The following is a 20,063-nucleotide window of genomic DNA, read 5'->3' as shown; positions in this document are numbered from 1 at the left end:
ATATTATATTTTAAAATAAAAATATGTTGGTTTATATATCGGGCTGCAAAGAAAATTTTCTTTAATCGAACGAAAATATAAACAGAGGAACAAAATAAAACTTCACATCATTTTATAATTTAAAAAAAATATCAATTTTTTTTCAAAATATTTTTTTTCTTTTAAGATATTTTTCTGGCATTTTGTTACACCCTTTTTGATTATTTATAGATATTTTATAACAAATAAATAAAATATATCTATTACTCTCTTGACTTTTAATTTCTAAATTAATGTTTTCTAGTTTTCTAAATTAACTATATCTTACCTATAAAATTTTATTTTTTATGATAATGTTATTTTATACATCCGTATAAGATTAATATTCATCATGACTAGGCACCTTACCTTATAGACCCAAATAGTATGATAAAGGTATATAAATTTGATGTTAGAAAAAAACTATGAGAAGCAAAATATAATTATTACAAAGTGAAGTTAAAAATATATAACGTTAGGAAAATCTATCAAGTCATATGTATTTTACTGATTACATAATATTTAGTTTAAAATACAATATCTAAAATGAAATTTTTTTTAAGTAAATAATTAATAGCTATTTTGTATTTAGAAGATATTTTATTTTCTTACTTTTTTCTCCTTCACACCCATAACTATACCTCACTCTAGAACTACAAATTGGATAGGGCGTAATTCCACTCATTTTGATAAATATACATCTGTACAAGTGTTGGTATCCCTGAGAAAAAAAATTCAGCAAAATTATAGGGAGGGTGGGCCTCCTTATAATTCACATTCGCTTACTTTCGGCAGATCTATGACCAATATGATAGATAAGATAAGAAGATATAAAAAGTTATAATTTACTTATAAATAAATTAAAAAAAACATCTTTCTAATATCAAAAACAATGAACCCGGATTAAAACAAACTAGTTTAATTTTCTATATATTCAACAAATTGACCCAGCAAGCCAACCCAGCAGGCCGACCCAGCAGACCGACCCAGCAAGTCGACCAAGCAGACCGACCCAGTATGCCAACCCGGGTCGGCTTAACAGGCCCAATGGGTCAGGCTGGGTCGTGGTCGATTTTTCGACCCTGGCTCTGGGTTGGGCCAATTTTTACGACTTTGACTCGGGGTCGTGGTCAAAAAAAAACCAACCATTTAACAACACTAAATACCAGTCTGCAAACCAGACACTCGAGGTGCAATCAAGTCATATCTCTTGCACTTAGGTCAACTGGTTTTCCTACCTTATTGGAACCTTCTGATCTCTTTTCTGATGGTAGGCGTCCTTATGGAATCACCAAATTCCATGGTCATAAGGAAAGTTTCTAATATGGAATTTTTCTTGTCTGGACACGAACCCCCTTACAATTTTAACAAGGATGCTCTGAACAGAGCTTAAGATTTTAAGATCACCAAATACAGCCCTGATTCTTCTAATTACATATTCGTACCAATCATTTGCCCCACTTTAACAACATATGGTGATTTGGCTAAAAATTTTTTAAAGACGTTGGTCGCCTAAACAGGAAAAATTATGTTGAGCCACACGAAGGTTTTTTTATGGATAATTATATTTGTTTCATCAATTCAATCTCTTCTGATGGGGAGGAGGTTTTGAATAAATGTGCTGGATTAGCTTATTTATTTTGTATTTTACTTTATTTATTATTTATTTTTAATATTATCTTTTTGTTATTATGATTTTTTTCTAAATCGTATCATTTACTAATATTATTTATTTATGAAATTATATTTTATTAAATGGTTGTATGTTTTTTTAACATATTAATAAGATTTAAATGCATAATAAATGATATTTTATTTTAAGTAATATTATATAAAATCTACAACAAACACTACTTAAATTAATTTAAGTTCATATCTCATTATGCAATCAGTAAAATGTGACAGGAAAAATACCTGTCAAACATGACTGTGACCTAAATCTTTATATAAATATTGGGCACATTATTTTATTGCGTATTGTAATTTTTAAATTTTTTTACTTATAAAAATAAGCATTATGGCTGATATAAGTAAAAAATATTTAAATAATCCATACATATCTCTGAACTTGCAGCATAATCAAATAATTTCACATAGTTTTGTAAATTTTAGGTTATTTATAATTATATACAACTTTTTCTAGCTAAAATCTGATTTAGCAAACAAGTGTTTACAAGTTTTCTTTAATTTATTTGAAACATATGAATCTGAAATGAGTGATGAAAATTTAATTAACTACAATTATACAATATATACTGGTGTTTCAGGTAAAAAATTTTAGTTAATAAGATATAAAAACTTGGCTAGGTCATTCTTACTTTTATATCCATTTATATCAAAGAATATTGTTATTATCTAATCATTATGGGAAAAAATTTATGGAATCACATTTTAAAAATTTGTTAAGATATAAAGATGATAAATTATCTGATATATTGAATTCTTTGTTAACAAAGGCAAAATATTATGCTAATATACCAAACATTGATTACTTATTAACAAAACATGTAAATAGGCCATCTTTAATTAATGGTTTGGCAGGTCTATTATATGTAAGATTTTTAGTGTTTACTCATTTTAACCAATTTGCAAAAAGAAATGATTGTTTAATCAAGTATGTTATTATTTAAAAAAATGTTTTTACTTGAATTAAAGATTAATAAAAATGCATGAATATATTGCTGAGAAAAAAAAAGACAGTGACCAATCTCCAAATGAAATTTTATATGGTAAAGCTGGTTATTTAATGTGTCTTCTATTTATACATGATTACTATGAAAGTAAAGATTTTATTTTATTCATAAATAAAATGCATTGTTTTTTAAAATCTTATTTATTAGTGTATACATTGCAATTTGAATATTACATAAAATAAATTGAAAACAAAATCAATGTATTGATAATAAATGAGAACTTTCATAATGATAAAATACTATATTACATTAATAAACATTAAATTAATTAATAACATGGTTAACATATTAAATATTGCTAATATTTATTATTATAAATTATGTTAATAGACATTCTTGTTCTAAATTACTAATGTTGTTATAATGATTGCTTGGTAGGATGTTTACATAGGTATATAAGAACTGGATGTTTGCTCATTATCTTCAACTTGAATCTCACTCTGTGTATTTCTATCATGCTCTAAAAGTTTTTAATGTTTAATTATAAATTGCAACGATGTTGTGGAATTCAAATTTAAATATTCTGAAACGAATCCCAGAAAAAAACCCCAAAATTTTTTTTTCGAATACGCTTAAGATCTAATAATATCAGTATATTTTTATTTGGATTTAATAAGGTATAGACAAATTAGTATTTTAGAAAAAAATATTATAGAAATATAATTTAATAATAAATTTTTTTTAGTCCCCAATTCATTACTTAAAGATACTCATATACCCTCAATAAAAAATGCTGATGTTCAAATTGGTACTGGGACAAAAAAATACCAAAATAACCCATGTATTACTTATTTTTGGAAAAATTATTTGCTATAGTAATAAATACAATATCCATCCTAAATTACTATATTGAGTAGACTAAATTTGACAAAATTTGCAATAATATCTGTTTATTTTATTGAAAAATCATTATTATGTATATACAAATTTTATAATTTAGAATAGTAATTATATCGGTTGACATTGAATATTGAAGGAATCGCCCTCATAAAATCTGGAAGACTTGGCATCCCATTACGGTATTCTTCGCAAAGTTTCTTTAACCGAATCTGTGTATTGTAACTCTGCGATTTTGTTTTTGGTTTCCAACTACCTACACGCCATCGTTCAAGTTTGGTTTCATCGGCAGCCACATCGCCTTTCATTTTTTTAATCAATACTAGATTGATGGGTATTTGTTCCCAACCAGATTAGAAAAACGATGATTCCAACCTTCGCATTGATTATTTGTGCGTTCTTTGTTGGATAGAGTGCTCTCATTCACGTTTTAAGTTTCTGGAGGAAATCGAGACCCAATTCGACGTGTCTGGGATTGAGAATTGCTTCTTGATACTCCATTGATGGGTCATTCCATGTCAAATCAATCACTTTACAACCCGACCATCTCAGATTTTGTTAAAATTTGGTATTTAAATTAGTAAAGTATTGTAAGTGACGAATCCAAAATATTAGACTCTTAACTCTATTAGAACCGGAGATATAAGGCTTCAAAGTGGCTCAGCTTGGTCATTTTTTGAAAAAAATGAATTTTTAAAATTGGGATAACTTTTATACTAGATGCACTATGTATATCTATTATGGCTCATTTTATAGCCCTAAGTAAACTCTTGAACGTATGTTAAATAAAATTAATTTTTAGTTTATATATTTTTCTTAAATTGCGGTTAAAAATTTGTGATTAATTTTTTAAATTGTTAGACTAAAAATTTTTTTCCAAATTTCAGATATTTTGTAAAGATTACCAAGAACTGTTCATATAAAAAATTTCAAAGTGGGCTCAAAAATATTAATTAAAAAAAATCTCATTTTTGAAAAATCCGCTAGATGGCGTAAGTAATTTAAAATATCAATTTTAACAATATAAGTCAAATTTTTTTTATTCCATAATAAAATATATATCGAATAATTAATAATAGTAAGCAATTTATATATTGCCAAGTTAGATTCATTATTAGTTAAAGTGTATGTTCTTCCGGTGGCTGTCGGTTGACAATTGTGAGAATATCATTTATCGGAATAATTAGAATATCTGGTATTGATGGATAATAAAAGGATTGAGAAGGTTATTTTGGATGTAAAAAAATTACCTTTATTTCAGCATCGCTAATAATATCTTGAATGCATGCTACCCACCATTCATTATCACATAAACATGTAACATACCCTTTAATATCTTTAGTTGATATTTCGCTTATTATATTTTGTATTTTTTCTAATTTGGCTTCAATAGCACTGGAATATTTTTTTGTATTTATTTGTGATAAATTAACAGGATAGACTGCATGAATTTTTTGAGTACCAGGAATTGAAAGAGCTCTTGCAAATCGTTCCGTCAAAAATTCTTGCTCATCTTGGTATTCTTTATGGGTTGTATAGGAAAAATAAATAATTTTTATATTTTCCTCAGCAAATTTAAAGAATTCATAGGGAGATTTTATTTGATTATCATAAGGACGTTGTAAACTGGCCCGCGCAGCCAAGCGTTTAACGGTTCTCCCTATTCCATCGCAAACATTTTTCCCATGGGCTGTAGAAAAAAAATGCCATTCTGCTGGGATGGCGAAGTCTACTTGATGATAACACAAATTTATAAAATTTTTCCTATTTTTATATTGAGCCGCGGATCCATCGGAATAATAAAAAATGTATTTTGGATCGGATAAAAAGTAATTTTTTAGAAAATTTATCAATTTTTTTTGGAATAAATAAAATAAACAAGTGTTATGTTCCAGCGATTCAGATATGGCCACATAACTTATATGATTTAATACTTATTTTATAATATATACCAAATGGATGTAGAGTAACCTGGGAAGTGGCCCAGTGATAACTTTTGAAGTATAAATGAGTAATTTTCAGAAAAATCACAGATAATCAAATAATGATTATGCTCTAAATTATTTTTAAGATTCTGATGGAATCTGTTTTGTTGTTCAGTAATAAAAGCATGGCGAATCAAAATAAATATTTTTTTCAAATAAGTAATTAAGAAATTCGTCAGCTGTTTGCGTTAGGGTTTCTAGACTGGTTCTATCTACAGATATCCATTGCTTGAACGTTATCCTGTATATATCATGTGCAATTAATAAATTTTTTAATTTAGCCCTTAATTCTTGGTCCCCCGGACATTCATGACATTCGCCAAAATAACAGGCTGGTAGGGGAGGATTACAAATTATTTTTGGAATTATGTCTTTGTAAGTCTTTATCTCAAAATCCATATTTTTTGTTAAAGTTGCTAAATTGCTACCTATTATTAGCAACTTAACATTCTGATGGATTAGGCAGACACAAACCGAGTGAGTGCCACTTGAACCTGGCATTATGCAATTTTTAGGGCGCAATGAGGCGAATTTTGAAAATCCGATTTTAAGAGAAGGGTAGATAGTTTTGAAATTTATATAGATTTCTTTTAAATTATTAAGAATTAACCTTTTTTCAACGTTAATCCTTTCATCATTTTCATTTATAGAAACGCAATCTTTTTTTCCGGGTAATAATCTACTATATTCGTCATTTAAATAGAAACTTTTTACAGTGTCAACTGTGCCCTGATTTATGGTTTTACCTGCTCTCGGATTGGGGGTTGAAAGAATCCCCTTTTGACCAAGAATAAATTTTGAATTACGGATCATATAAAACGAAGCGTTAAATTGTTTTTTAATTTTTTGAATGCTCCAATTTGGAGGTAATGTCGTTAATAAAAGATATTTTTGTGTTTCCGACAATAATGGATAATTATTTTTCATATGAGTTATTAAATCTTCGCTACCATTTGTATTCGTTTTGGGTTGAAGAATTTTGGCAATCGCGGTTGAAATTCTGCCAAGTTTTTTCTTGGGATATCCTTTCTCTCTTAGTCTCATTTTTTTTATTGGTGAATGCCCCATTTGATCTAAAGTAGAATTTAAAGATTCTAAAAAAATTGTAGGGATTTGCGCATTATCGTTATTATTTGGATAATTATTTTCTATATGGATGGAGTTTAGGAAATTATTTGAGGTTGTAGCTATGTTACTATCCTCTAAAATTGAAACATCTTTCTTCTTTTTATATAAAGATTTGCGACATTTAGGACAAATATAATCTCCTTTGTTAATTTTATAATACATTGTCATCCAAATACTGACTTTACGAAGTCCTTTTTTGGAATAATGATTTGGCAGATTTAATGGATTTGTACAAAACATTTTAATAAAATATTAATAAATTAATTAATTTTAAAAATTATAAATTTTAGGAAAAATAACAGACGATAAATTATTGGAAAAATTTTTTCGAAAAATCGATAATTTAATTAAAATTATTTTAAGCTTACTATTATTAATTATTCGATATATATTTTATTATGGAATAAAAAAAATTTGACTTATATTGTTAAAATTAATATTTTAAATTACCGACGTCATCTAGCGGATTTTTCAAAAATGAGATTTTTTCTAATTAATATTTTTGGGCCCACTCTGAAATTTTTTATATGAACAGTTCTTGGTAATCTTTACAAAATATCTGAAATTTAGAAAAAAATTTTTAGTCTAACAATTTAAAAAATTAATCACAAATTTTTAACCGCAATTTAAGAAAAATATATAAACTAAAAATTAATTTTATTTAACATACGTTCAAGAGTTTACTTAGGGCTATAAAATGAGACATAATAGATATACATAGTGCATCTAGTATAAAAGTTATCCCAATTTTAAAAATTCATTTTTTTCAAAAAATGTCCAAGCTGAGCCACTTTGAAGCCCGATATCTCCGGTTCTAATAGAGTTAAGAGTCTAATATTTTGGATTCGTCACTTACAATACTTTACTAACTTAAATACCAAATTTTAACAAAATCTGAGATGGTCGGGTTGTAGAGTGATTGATTTGACATGGAATGACCCTGATGTAATTTCTATCAAAATATTCAAGAATATCTTTACCATTGGTCGGAGTAACTGATCTCAGGAATGCCATTGCATTGCTCACATCACATAAAGGAACAAAAGCTAAGCCGTCCATCACACCACAAAAGAAGCTCAGGGCTTCATCGGCTATGTATTGGCTTTCCAGACCTAGCTTTTGTATTTTCCTATGTAATTGAAAAAATAAATATAAATAATTTAACATATAATCGTACCAATGATGATTTTAACATCTCTCATATCAGACTTTTCGAAATCCATGTATATATATAATGGATCAGGTTATAAATCCCTTTCTTGACATTTAGACAGTAATATTTTTTCATAAGGATTTTGTGTTTTTTTTTGGAGTACACAATAAACAGTGGTGATAAAAATATTGTTTATTGATACTCTAATGATAAATAATTGTAGAAAATTTTTGGGGGACATGGCAAAATTTCCACCCATATACCATGCTATTGTATTTGATATTAAATAAAAATAAAGATCTAAAATGACTTAAAGCAAAAATGGGAAAAACAATATAAATTAAGAAAAAAATTTAAGAAAAATTGACAAGAAAAATTTTTAAAAAATAACGATTTTCCTTTTTTGAATGGGAATTTTCCAGGGGGTTTTTTTCCGTAGGTTTTTTCCCATGGGGTATTTTTCCAGAGGTTTTTTTCCTGGGGTTTTATTTTTTCTATTACCATTCTGAAACAATTTTAAGATTTTGAAATCTGAACTTTCAAAATTTTAATAAACCAGTTAAAAAATTAATACCAATCTAAGAGCCATTTTTTATCTTTTATATTGTTGCTACATCTTGGTGTGTTGGCATTAAAAACATTTTTAGACTTTGAATGGATTTATTATTAATTTTTTCTGATATTTTATGAACATTAACCAAGTGCCGAGAAAGGTTACTTGCACTTATATTTTTACTAAAACATTTTATTTCATAACTAAAATTTAAATTATATATAAATATAAGTCTAAAATTAAAATAAATTACTGTGAAAATGGATTATGTTTATCCAAATTTTCCTCATTATTTTTCCTCAATTTTAAGTAAGGTTCACAATAAATATAATCAGGCATTATTGTGCTTTTCTTATTTTTATTCTTCAAGATAGTACCTCCAGGCATAACCTGATTTATGATTAGTGAGAGTTATTTAATAATTATATATAGGGTGGTTTAAAACGTGCTAGTCCATAAAAATAATTAATATTTTGTGGAAATGGAATATGATGTAGGAATGAATGTGAATAATATACACTATTCTATTATATATAGCAATAGAATACAATTCATATTTTAATTTTATTAATGTTAATATTCAAATTTAAATAATAATAATTTAATATATAATATAATTAAACAGCATTTTAAAAATTATACACGCTGCGTCGCAGCCATAAAAAAATTGCCGGCAAGCTGGCTCACGTTGATGATCTCAATCGGCGGCTGTTTCGGCGTGAATAAAATTGCCGGTGGCTCACAGGTCTACTTAAAACTAGTGCTGTAAACGTTACCTCAAAAAAGAAACGCGTTACCGTTACTCGTTACTTTGGAAAAAAGAACGCGTTACCCTTACTCGTTACCTTTTTAAAAAAGGAACGCGCGTTACTGACTTTTCAAAAAAGTAACGTATTACTCGTTACTTAAAAAAATTAAATATTATATACAAAAATATATTTATTTTTTCTTACAATATATAATATAGACAAAACTATAAAAAATAATACATAAAATGATGAGATCTTATTATAAAAATTTTTCATATATAATATATAATCATAAGATAACATTTTTTGTAATAATTTTTTATTTATTTTTAGCAATAATTGATTTTCAAAATTTTCATCCGACAAACAAGAGCGCTTAGTGCTCAACACAGACTTCGCCGTGCTAAACACACGTTCAATTGGAACAGAGGATGGGAGGGTGGTATTATATTTAATAAATAAAAATTTTAACTCGGGGAATTTATTAAAAATATTTAAAGAAGTATTTTTATTTTGAAAAAAATTTAATAAAACATCTTCACAAGGATTTTCATTAATTTCCTCATCAAAATTTTTTTTATCTTTATCAGAAAATATTTTGGTATTTGTTTTGGTTAAGGGAATCAGGTCTGCTCTTTCTCTATCAAGATCTTTTCTCAAAATGGAAATAAGATCTTGCATTCTTTGTTTATTCATCTCTGATTTTATCCAGGGCCAATCTAATTTAAAGAGTGGGTGAATCATTGCTGATAGTATATAGGGTTAAATTTTCTTCATCAGAAGAATCAACTATTATAGAGTTTGTCATATATTCTTAAAATAAATTATAATATAGAATAATAATATTAATATATACTTTGAATTTTGATTGAATATTAGTTAGATTAAAATTTTATTGAAAATAACGAGCGAAAATTTAAATAAGAATGAAAGGAATGGTGGTTGATATGAATTAAAAACTCGGTTTATTATTTATATTAAAAATAAATAAAAGTAATTTTATAGCACAATAAAATATGTTTTTTTTATTAATATTTTTTTAAGAAAAAATTTAAAGTAACGAGTAACGTTTTAAAACGTTACCCAAAAAAAAGAAACGCGTTACCGTTACTCGTTACTTCTAGAAAAAGAGGTAATTTTGACGTTACCGTACAGCACTACTTAAAACTTTTTTTTTCTTCAAGTAGCAGCATAACTATACGAGCTTAAAATGACATTTTACTTCAAACATCATGAGCATAATATGCTATCCCCTACCATCTTGTTTAAATTTATATTTCAATGTAAAAAATTTCCAATAAAATATTTGTATTACAGCAATAAGATTTGTGAGAAACAATAAAAACATTTATTTTTCACCCATGAATATATTATTATTATACTTATAAGAATATGAATAGAATCTAACTGGCCTAGCCAAAATTTATCTATGGGGAGAGTGGTGGGTTATTCTAAACCCCATTTTGCCCAGCCTTCGGCCAGGTGTTTCACATAAAAAATTATTTTTGATTATTCCGTGGTTATCTTTATATTATCTTTGTTAAAGTTGGCTGAACAGTTGGAATTAGTAGTGCAAAATTATTTGAGCCGATTTTTACAAACATAAGCTTTGAGATTTCACTAATAGATGTCCTTTGTGCCATCTATGAACAAAATCTTCAGGCTTGCGTAATATTTTTCTGGATAAAATACTGGGTTAACCGTTTTTAAAAATCTGCTTAAATGGGGCGATTTTTGCATCACTAATTGGAAGAACTAATTGTAAAATATACAAATGTTTTGTTCTTTATTAGTGTCTGAATTCAACCAGTATAGTAACCAGTATAAAGAAAAATTTATTAATAACAACATTTTGGCCAACCTGATTATAAAGAGGCTGCATTTATTCTGAAACTTTTTCAATGTTTAGTGCTACATTTTAAATTAATTTAATCCCTTTAGTAGATAGTATATAGAAAAAAGAAAAATTTCCAATTTTGTCATTTAGAATGGAAAAATAAAAAAACTATAGGCGTCGCTAATATTTAGTGTCCCCTAAATAAATATGAAAATCACAAAAAGGAACTGAGTTATAAGCTAAATGAAAACTATGACATCACGCTTTAAGCATAAATTAAGCTAAGCTTTTGGAAGCACGAATTCTGAAACTACCAAACCAATAGGTAGGGCTTTATTAGGGTATTTTATTGTTTTATTCTGTTAGGTAGATGGTAGGGGAAAATAATTATTTTTAAAGTCAAAATTAGCATCATGCTAGAACGGAGAACATAGAAGTTTCAATTATCTGGTTTGCGTTAATATTTAGTGCCTTATATAAATAATACAGTTATTCAATTCAGAAATTCAATTCGAATACCAGTAATGTAATTTTTGGATTCCAGTGGTCTAAGAAAATCCCCTAACCCATTCCCTGAAAATATGATTAGGTATTGATATCTAGACAAAAATTTGCTTTCATATCTTTTACATTGATAAAACCACCTCTTCGATGTTTTAATTGTATGAAGTCATCTAGGAAATTTTTTCTATTTAAAAAAATGTGAGAAAAAATTTACGAATTAACAATATCAAAGACAAATAAAATTAAAAAACTGGACATGACTTGAGATCGATGTTTAACCTTTTCTATTTTCAATTGTAAAAGTGCACTTAGTATTAATATTATACTAAACAATCGCTCAACTTTAGCACTTGAGAATATAAAATCTGCTATTATAACCGTTTGTAATTTTTCGTAACTAATCTATGTTATTTTAATATCACATTTTCCAAAGATGCCATTAATTTGACTACTTTTTTATGTCACCGCAACTAATTATAGCAGTATCAAAGTTACAGCCACATCGAGTCTCATATTTTGAAAGATGATAAAAAAGATTTTTAATTGTTTTGGTGCTTCCTTGAATCTTAGTATCAATTTTAGTCATTTCGTATTTTACAAATAACTTTTTTATTTATACTATTTGTTAAGCGGATTGAAGATTATATTAAAATTTACACATTTTAAGTATTACATATTGGCCTAAAATTTAGAATTAGTGCTTTCAAAAGTTTGTCAAACTTTATACTTAGGCCTGTGCCTTAATATCAGATTCATATCAAATTTTTTGAAAATATTGAGATTTAAACTATTTTACCTATATATTCATTAAATAAAGAAATAACATCTATAAAGATCATAGAATCATAGATCCAAAAATATTTTGAATCGGGGAAAAGAAACCTTTTAAAATTGATTTTTGAATCATGATTTAAAATTCGAAAGATTCAGCCTATAGCTTGTTTTAATTTGTAATTCGTTTATAATTGGTTTTTATTTATTGACTGGGAAAACTGATTGATGAATTAGTAAGTACTAATCATGAATTAGGCCATTGCTCTTAGAATTGCTTGATATTAATCTTAGCAATTTTTCTATATTTTGCCAGCAATGTTTGGCTGACAATTGATTAAAGAATAAGTTTTCGATTTATTTCAAAAATTAAATTCTTTAAATATATTTTCAAAACTAAAAATATGAATCATTAACATTTAATTAAATTATCAATAGATGTGGATTTATAAGGAAAATACTGATCGGGAAATTTTAAACACCTACAAATAATTTCAAATGCTTCCGAAACATTTCAAATATGAATAATCTTGAAATTAATATAATTAAATATTTTTGATGTTGCAAATTATCATGTTCTGAACCCTGGTTCAAGAATAATTTCTAAAAAACTGGATTTAGGCTCGGTTTACACCTCTGCTCTTCGGGAAGAAATACCAGTTTATTAATCATAAGAAAAATCGACTAAACGTTGAATGTAATATTCCGATTTTTCCTTTCATACTAAAATTTTACGAGATTGAATTATGACGGAAGCGCCACCTGAAAGCACACGTATGGCCCGACTCAAAAAACAAAAAATTTAAAATGACTTAAGAACGTTTTTTTTACAGAATTGATGGCTCTTTTATCGAAATCTGGGAATATTCTTGTTATTTATTTCCAAATTGTGCTACCAGTATTTTATAAGGTGCCCGACATCTTTTCCCTAAATGGTTTAGGATTTTTTCCTGTAGTCAACTAAGTTGCAATATTAATTAAACGAAAAATTAAATGGCAAACTAATTTTTAAGCCTTTTTATATTGGTAGGTGCTGGAGTATAAGATTGTAATCTGTTTATACGCTTAATTCTGTTTACAGATTTGATGACATATTTTTCTGATCTGTTCAGATTTAGAAAATTTCTCAGAATATGGGCAAAAAAGGTATGTTCTAATAGGTAAATTAAAAATTATAAAAAAATTAGAAATGATGTAATATTTTGTCTTTTGAAATCATTTTTATGAGTACTCCATATATACTAAAAAAACTTAGCTTCCTAAAATTAAAAAGCCATTGTAATTCTTTTGTGTATAGATAGACTATGTAAAAATATATATTTAAAAAATTTTATACTGAATATTTTTTTGTAAAATAAGACGTAATTTTCATATGGATTTATCATATATTAGTAATATATCTTGTATAATTGAATTTATTATTTTCTTCAACTTTTTTTTCTCCCTTTTCATGTTCATCTTTGAATTCTAGGATATCAATAATACTCTTTTAAAATTTTAAATAACTGAGATAAAAAATTAGACAATTTAATCCTATATATTGCTTAAAAAATATATGAAAAAATCTATTTTTTTCTTAGGACCTAAAGTAACCTTGTGTCGCATTATTGAAACGAACTTTTTAGGATCGGTTTTCTTATATGGATTGGGGCATACGTCCAGACGCATGAAACCTGACTTTCCCATTCACCACAATTTTATCCACTCATTTGGTATCTTCTTTTAGTTAATTTTATTAGTCAGTTTTGTTTATACCTCTAATCCCTAGTTTGTTTCTCACCTATATCATGGTTCCATATAGTTTCCCTCAACCCCAATCGTTTTCTCCTTTTCATTCTATTGTTGATATTGGATCTCTCATTATATTAGCATTGTAATTGAAATTTATTTTTTATACTGCATATAGTAAACGCGTTATCTTCAAGCGTTGCGTTATCTAACGTAGCGTTATTACAGCTGATTCAGTTTTAAAAACTAATTTAAGATAAAGTTAAAGTAGAAATATTTATTATATATAATATTTAAGAAAACTCATATACCTTTTTATAATAGCTATTGTTTTTATAAGCGTATCGCATATTTTTTATCAACGCATCTAAGATATGTTTTTCAGATTTCATCATAATGCTCATATTTATATATTTATACCTATTAGCTTTATTTTGTAATAACGCAACAAACAAAACGCATTTACTATAAATGAAGCCTTAATGATGAAGTTAACTTAATAAGATAATTTCACAACAAAATTTTTTATTATTAATATCTGTTTTATTATGATCATTATTTAAATGTAAAATATTTGGCATTTAATAAACAGTATGATATGGGCTAACATTTATTTTTAAACGGTTTCTTTCTCATTTGTATAATAATTTGTAGATCGATTTTTTTCCCTAGAAATTCATGGCTAAATAAGGCAAATTATATATAAAAAGGTTAATTATAAATTTGGACTCGGTCACTAGTATCAGTTAAAATTTTAGTATCGGCGTGCATCTATATCAAATTCCTTATTTGGCTCTATTAATATCTTTTGAGGATTTGTTAGAGTGCTTTACCGAAAGTCCTAATGAGATAACTATTGGAAATCAGAGGATATTTTGTAGATCTGAATGTTTCTCTTTTAAATTTTCGCTCGGAAAACGACCTAGGTGAATATGTTGTATTTGGCTGAAAAGTATTTATATGTACAACCCCATGCAAAGGGGTACCACTTGCCCCTTATTATTGATGCTACGCCTACTGGTTGCTTTCACTACTAGATCTCTCTCTAATGTTACTCTTTCCTAACCTTTATCACTGTCTCTTTCATGTGATTAGCCATTCCCCCTTATGTTATTACAATGTTCCTTCCGTTGATTGTTAGCAGATTAAATGTAGTTTTTGATATATATCCCCCCATCTCCTCTTCCTTTAGCTTTTCAAATCATATCATTGGTCGAAATATTTTCTCATTTTGCTGGATATTCTTCCTTTCAAAAGTGCTATAGGTTAATGTTACCCAACAATTTCTTTTCCGGTTTACAATCCTTGTTTGGATCCCCTCTTTTAATGAGAAGATAGCCCACCTGGCTTATATTTGTGGGTTGAAATGCATTTTTTTGGATGACTGTCTTTGCTATATCGATGTTCATTTTCCTGAGCCATATATCAAAGTTTATTTTTCCCTTACTTTAAATCCATCTTGTATGGAAAAGGTAAATGGGTAAATTGTGGGCCATATTTAAAAAAAATCATGTATACTTGTTCTATTAAAAGATTAAATTATCTTAATCAATCTATACTAATATACAGTTAGTTTATATTGTTTAAATGTGCAAATTGGACGAGTACATGAAATGTAAATTCTTTACATTTTTTATTATCAGTTTTGATTTTAATATTATGTGAATGTGATATAAAAATAATTTATAGCAATTTCTTTAATTTATATTGTATTTATAAATCAAGTCTTAATATTCGATAGCAATTTGTTATACTTAACAATTTAAGGTGAAATTCCAAAATCTCATGCTCCATCTTCATCAAATCACAATCCGAAGTTAACCATTGATGCTAACGTTAAAGATTCATTGATAAACGCCATACACAAAGTTTTAAGCTATTTATGAATATTATTAATCAAACACCTTACTATTTTTAAATCAATATTTTTGTGTTGTTACCCATTTTACTAGAGCCCTACTAATTTTAAAAAAATTTTTCTTGAGCCCGGCTATCAGAAATTTTTGACAATTTTAAAAGTCCATTTTCCAAATTTTTTATTTAGTTTTAAGCCCAGCCCGTTTCTATGAAAATTTAAACATGTCAACTACTGGCCAATTTTCCTACTTTATTCTACAACACAATTCAAATGCCTTATATTAAAATTTTAAGCTGAATTTCTTTTTTTTTGGTAATACTACGCACAAAGCTAATCTCTTCGTAAGCAAAGGAATCAAATTATCTGACAACTAGTTAATATTTTTTTAAATATATTACCTAAGTTAAAATTTTTCTGGAATAAGGAATAATCATCCTCCTTAGGGGATTCAGAATTTAAATATTTGTAACTATTTATTGAGACTATTTTTAAATTTGAGAATTTTTTATTTTATCAAAAATGACCCCCTAGCCTCATAATTTCAAACAATTTCGCCACATATTCTTCTGTATTTTTATTTTGTATATTAATAATTATCCTATCTAATATTATTCATGGTTGGATTCTTTCTGCACCCTTATTTTCAGTCCTCCATGCTTTTCTGCTATTTACCATGTCATGCGTTAGGATTAAGATCAGTAAGTCGTCGACACTGGTCTAATTATTGACGAGTATATCTTGCTCATAAGATCTAGTCTCATACAGTATTGCCGCTTGAGGTGTATCAACGCTTACCCGGCATGCCCTTCATTTTTTGGCACGCTAAATTTTATTTTTGGAAGCCGATATTTTCTATTGGGCAAGCCAAATTTCTTCTTCGTAAAAGCGTTTATTTTTCTTTCAAGAGAACAAAAAAGAGAGAACAGAAAAGTAATACTCAAAAATGGGTAGAAAAAAAATGCAAATGAGTTAGAATTTTTTTTATAAAATACTAAAAAAAAATGGACGAAGAAAATATAAAGATAGCAGAAAACGGAGAAAATTTAGATTACAATTAAAATAAATAATCTATAATGGAGGGTGGGATACAAATGTAATGAAAATGAGAGAAAAATTTAGTTTAAAAAAAATCAATATAATAATGGGTTGAAAGAATATAAAGTAAGCCAAAATGTGGAAAAACGAAGTTAATTTTTAAAGATAAAATTTTTCAAAACCTGGAAAACAGATAGCTAGTTTATGCATTAGCTGTTTAGTTTGTAAATAGATAGTTTATAAACTAGAAAAAACAAATATGATACGTTAAATATTTCTTTAAATATATTTATAAACTTATTTTATGATGTAGATATCTGTGATCATCCTGAAAGAGGGTAAAAGATATTCTCGACAAAATGATCACCAATGCCCTTTGATGTACGAATGGCATGACAAAGAATATATCGGTGCCGCTCACGGGGTTTCTGGAATATTATACGCGCTAACTTGTGTAAAAAAAATTACATAATACAATTTAATGATTATTAATATTAGCGATAAAATCAAATACAGACACGGTGAGTCTATATTCTTGGGTTTTAATATAAAATCAAACGTTTTTCCGTGTTGTAAATAATCATTCTATTAATTTACAATTATGTACCTGATTATTTTTTATTGAACTTAAAAATAAAAATATGTTCAAATATGTATTATATATACTTACCTCACAATTTAGGTAATACCTCTAAACATATTACCAGAAAAATACATCTTACTAATAAAGCATAGCATAAGCTATTTATCGAGTCTTCAGTTTGATTCCGGAAATTTTCCATCTTCCCTCCCCGTGGGTTCGGATAAACTTGTTCAATGGTGCCATGGGGCTCCTGGGGTCATTTATACCTTTTTGAAAGCAGCTGAAGTTATAGAAAATCTTTATTTTATAATTTATTTAAATTAAATAATAATAGAGAATTAAATAAAAAATAATTTTATCTTTAAAAAAAGCGAGATATGCTTTATTAAGAATTTTATTTTTCACCTCCCATTAAATATTTTTAATCTATACCTTTTTGAGATAATTAAGATTCAACTTTTTTTAAAGTATTACACCATTGCTATTGTTTTAACATTTATCAAACTCTTAAGGTATTCCCAGAAAAAGAAGCTATATTTTTATCCGTATCATTAAAGTGTGGCGAATGTATTTGGGAAAAGGGTCTACTCGCTAAAAGTTATGGTTTATGTCACGGAGTGAGCGGTAATGCGTACGCATTTTTAGCTCTGTATAATTTTACGGGAGATTCACTACATTTGAATAGGGCCTTAAAAGTTTAGTTTGTTTAAGCTCATCTTTATTTTACATCAATATTTTATATCAGTTTATAAATATCAGAGACCTATAGAGGTACCATTTGCATGGCCTGGCCAGTAATTTTTTCAAAATTTTTTTGACCGGCCTGGGTTTAATATTTTATGGCCCTGATTTTTTTAAAAATTTTTTTGGCTCGGTTCAGATTTTTAAAAAAATATATATATTTGGCCAGGGTGTATAAATATTTTCTACTGCTTTTGTATAAAAAAATATACACTTATTCAGCATTTTACGGATCGTTTTTCAGGGGAAAGGGAATGGGTTTGAATCACCACACTTTCTATTCGAGTCCCTTATTTCCTTTTCCTCTTGTAATTTAATATAGTCATTTATATAAGTATAAACATTAGTCATTTTGCGCTCTCTCCCTAGTAACATACGTAATTGCCTGAATTTGGGACAGAGAAAAAGAGAGATAAAATTATACTTATTTAAAATAAATTTTTCCTTTAAAAAGTGTGTTATATTTTGAATATTGAGTGTATCTTTTTGTTGATTTAAATTTGATTGAATGTCACCTAAAATAATGATTAGTTGAAGAATTAATTTGAATAATATTTTACAAAATATTTTCTAATAATCGAAAAAATGGAAATATGATAAATGAAGGAGTGTGATATATTGTTATCTTTTTAAATATATTTTATTCATTTTTAATTTTTATAGAATATAATGTCGATTTAAAATATTCAGCCCTGCCCGGGTGTTATTTTTTAAAAAATTTTAGGCCATCCGTCCCTGATACCTTAAAAATTTTTATTAGGCACGGTCTCGTTATATTTTTTTAAAACGACCCTGCTCTTGTACCCGGGTTTAGGGCCGGGCCTGCAGGTCTCTGATAAATATAAACCCTATTAAATTATGCCATATGAGCTATTTAGTTTTTTTTAAATAAACAATTACAGTTTATTAAGGCTAAAATAGTATCTGAAATAAAATCGGTAATTAAAAGGTAAATGAAATAAAAGTTTTAATATTTTTAGTTTGGTAAATGGTTTGAAGATTATGGGAGACATGGTTGTCGTACCCCAGATACCCCTTATTCCTTATTTGAAGGTTTTTGAATTCAATTTCGTTCTACGCTAAATAATATATTATCTATTTTATGATTGTCTACAAAGTTATAAAATAATCGCATTTGAGTAAATATCTTATGGTAACTTACACTGATTGAGTAAGCTATTATTATTTATAACTTTATAAAAATTATATAATTTCATCTAATATTTAGGATTAGCTGGGCCTCTGAATTTCCTGATCGACATAATATGTCCTAAATCTGCCAAGCTTCCATTATATCAAATTGGGATATAGAAAATTAATTAAATATGAATTACTATTATAATAAAAGTTTTATAATTTTTTGTTAAAATTATAGTTTAGATTAATTAATAAGCCATTTTTCAATATTTATAATTATTATATTTAATTAGAAGATACATATGTATATATATTATCAAATTTTTGAACATTTTCATGTCTAAATAAATTGATATATAATAATTTTAACTTAATTATATTATTTAATTAGAAGATACATTTATATAAAAATATACTATATTACAAATTTTCGAACCTTTTCATGTCGAAATAAATTGATATACAATCATTTTAACTTAATTATATTTATCAGAAAACCTACAGACCTGACCTTTAAACTCGGTCTAGAGCGGACTAACGATTTAAAGTATACCTATTAATAAACTGAAAGTCATGGAATATAATATTACGAGCAGGAAGTCCGTCAAGAATGACGGGCGAATTAGAATCTTATCTTTTATTTAATTACGGGAGAATCACTGTAATACTTATTAGTTCGGGTTTCAACACACGGGCATTTGTTTAATAAAAATTTTACAAAAGTAGGCATCAGATATTTCCAAAACTGAGAAA

The 20,063-nt window shown here is 27.1% G+C and overlaps 1 protein-coding gene across 1 annotated transcript; it reads left to right on the top strand.

Moving 5' to 3' along the window:
- The first annotated feature begins 2,054 nt into the window (after positions 1-2,054).
- On the top strand, positions 2,055-19,600 carry LOC135922958 (glutathione S-transferase LANCL1-like). The gene is made up of 12 exons (XM_065457511.1): positions 2,055-2,119; positions 2,162-2,285; positions 2,326-2,632; positions 2,674-2,798; positions 13,809-13,940; positions 15,724-15,824; positions 17,163-17,301; positions 17,348-17,370; positions 17,532-17,717; positions 17,945-18,127; positions 19,154-19,226; positions 19,402-19,600. The coding sequence occupies exons 2-12, from the start codon at positions 2,231-2,233 to the stop codon at positions 19,482-19,484; spliced, it is 1,407 nt and encodes a 468-aa protein (XP_065313583.1). The 5' UTR covers positions 2,055-2,119; positions 2,162-2,230; the 3' UTR covers positions 19,485-19,600.
- Positions 19,601-20,063: the final 463 nt, after the last annotated feature.

Source organism: Gordionus sp. m RMFG-2023, chromosome 1 (genome assembly GCF_954871325.1).
Source record: "Gordionus sp. m RMFG-2023 chromosome 1, tfGorSpeb1-WG-v2, whole genome shotgun sequence".
Classification (NCBI taxonomy): domain Eukaryota; kingdom Metazoa; phylum Nematomorpha; class Gordioida; order Chordodea; family Parachordodidae; genus Gordionus; species Gordionus sp. m RMFG-2023.
The sequence above is the reverse complement of the archived record's forward strand: the minus strand, read 5'-3'. Positions and strand labels throughout refer to the sequence as shown.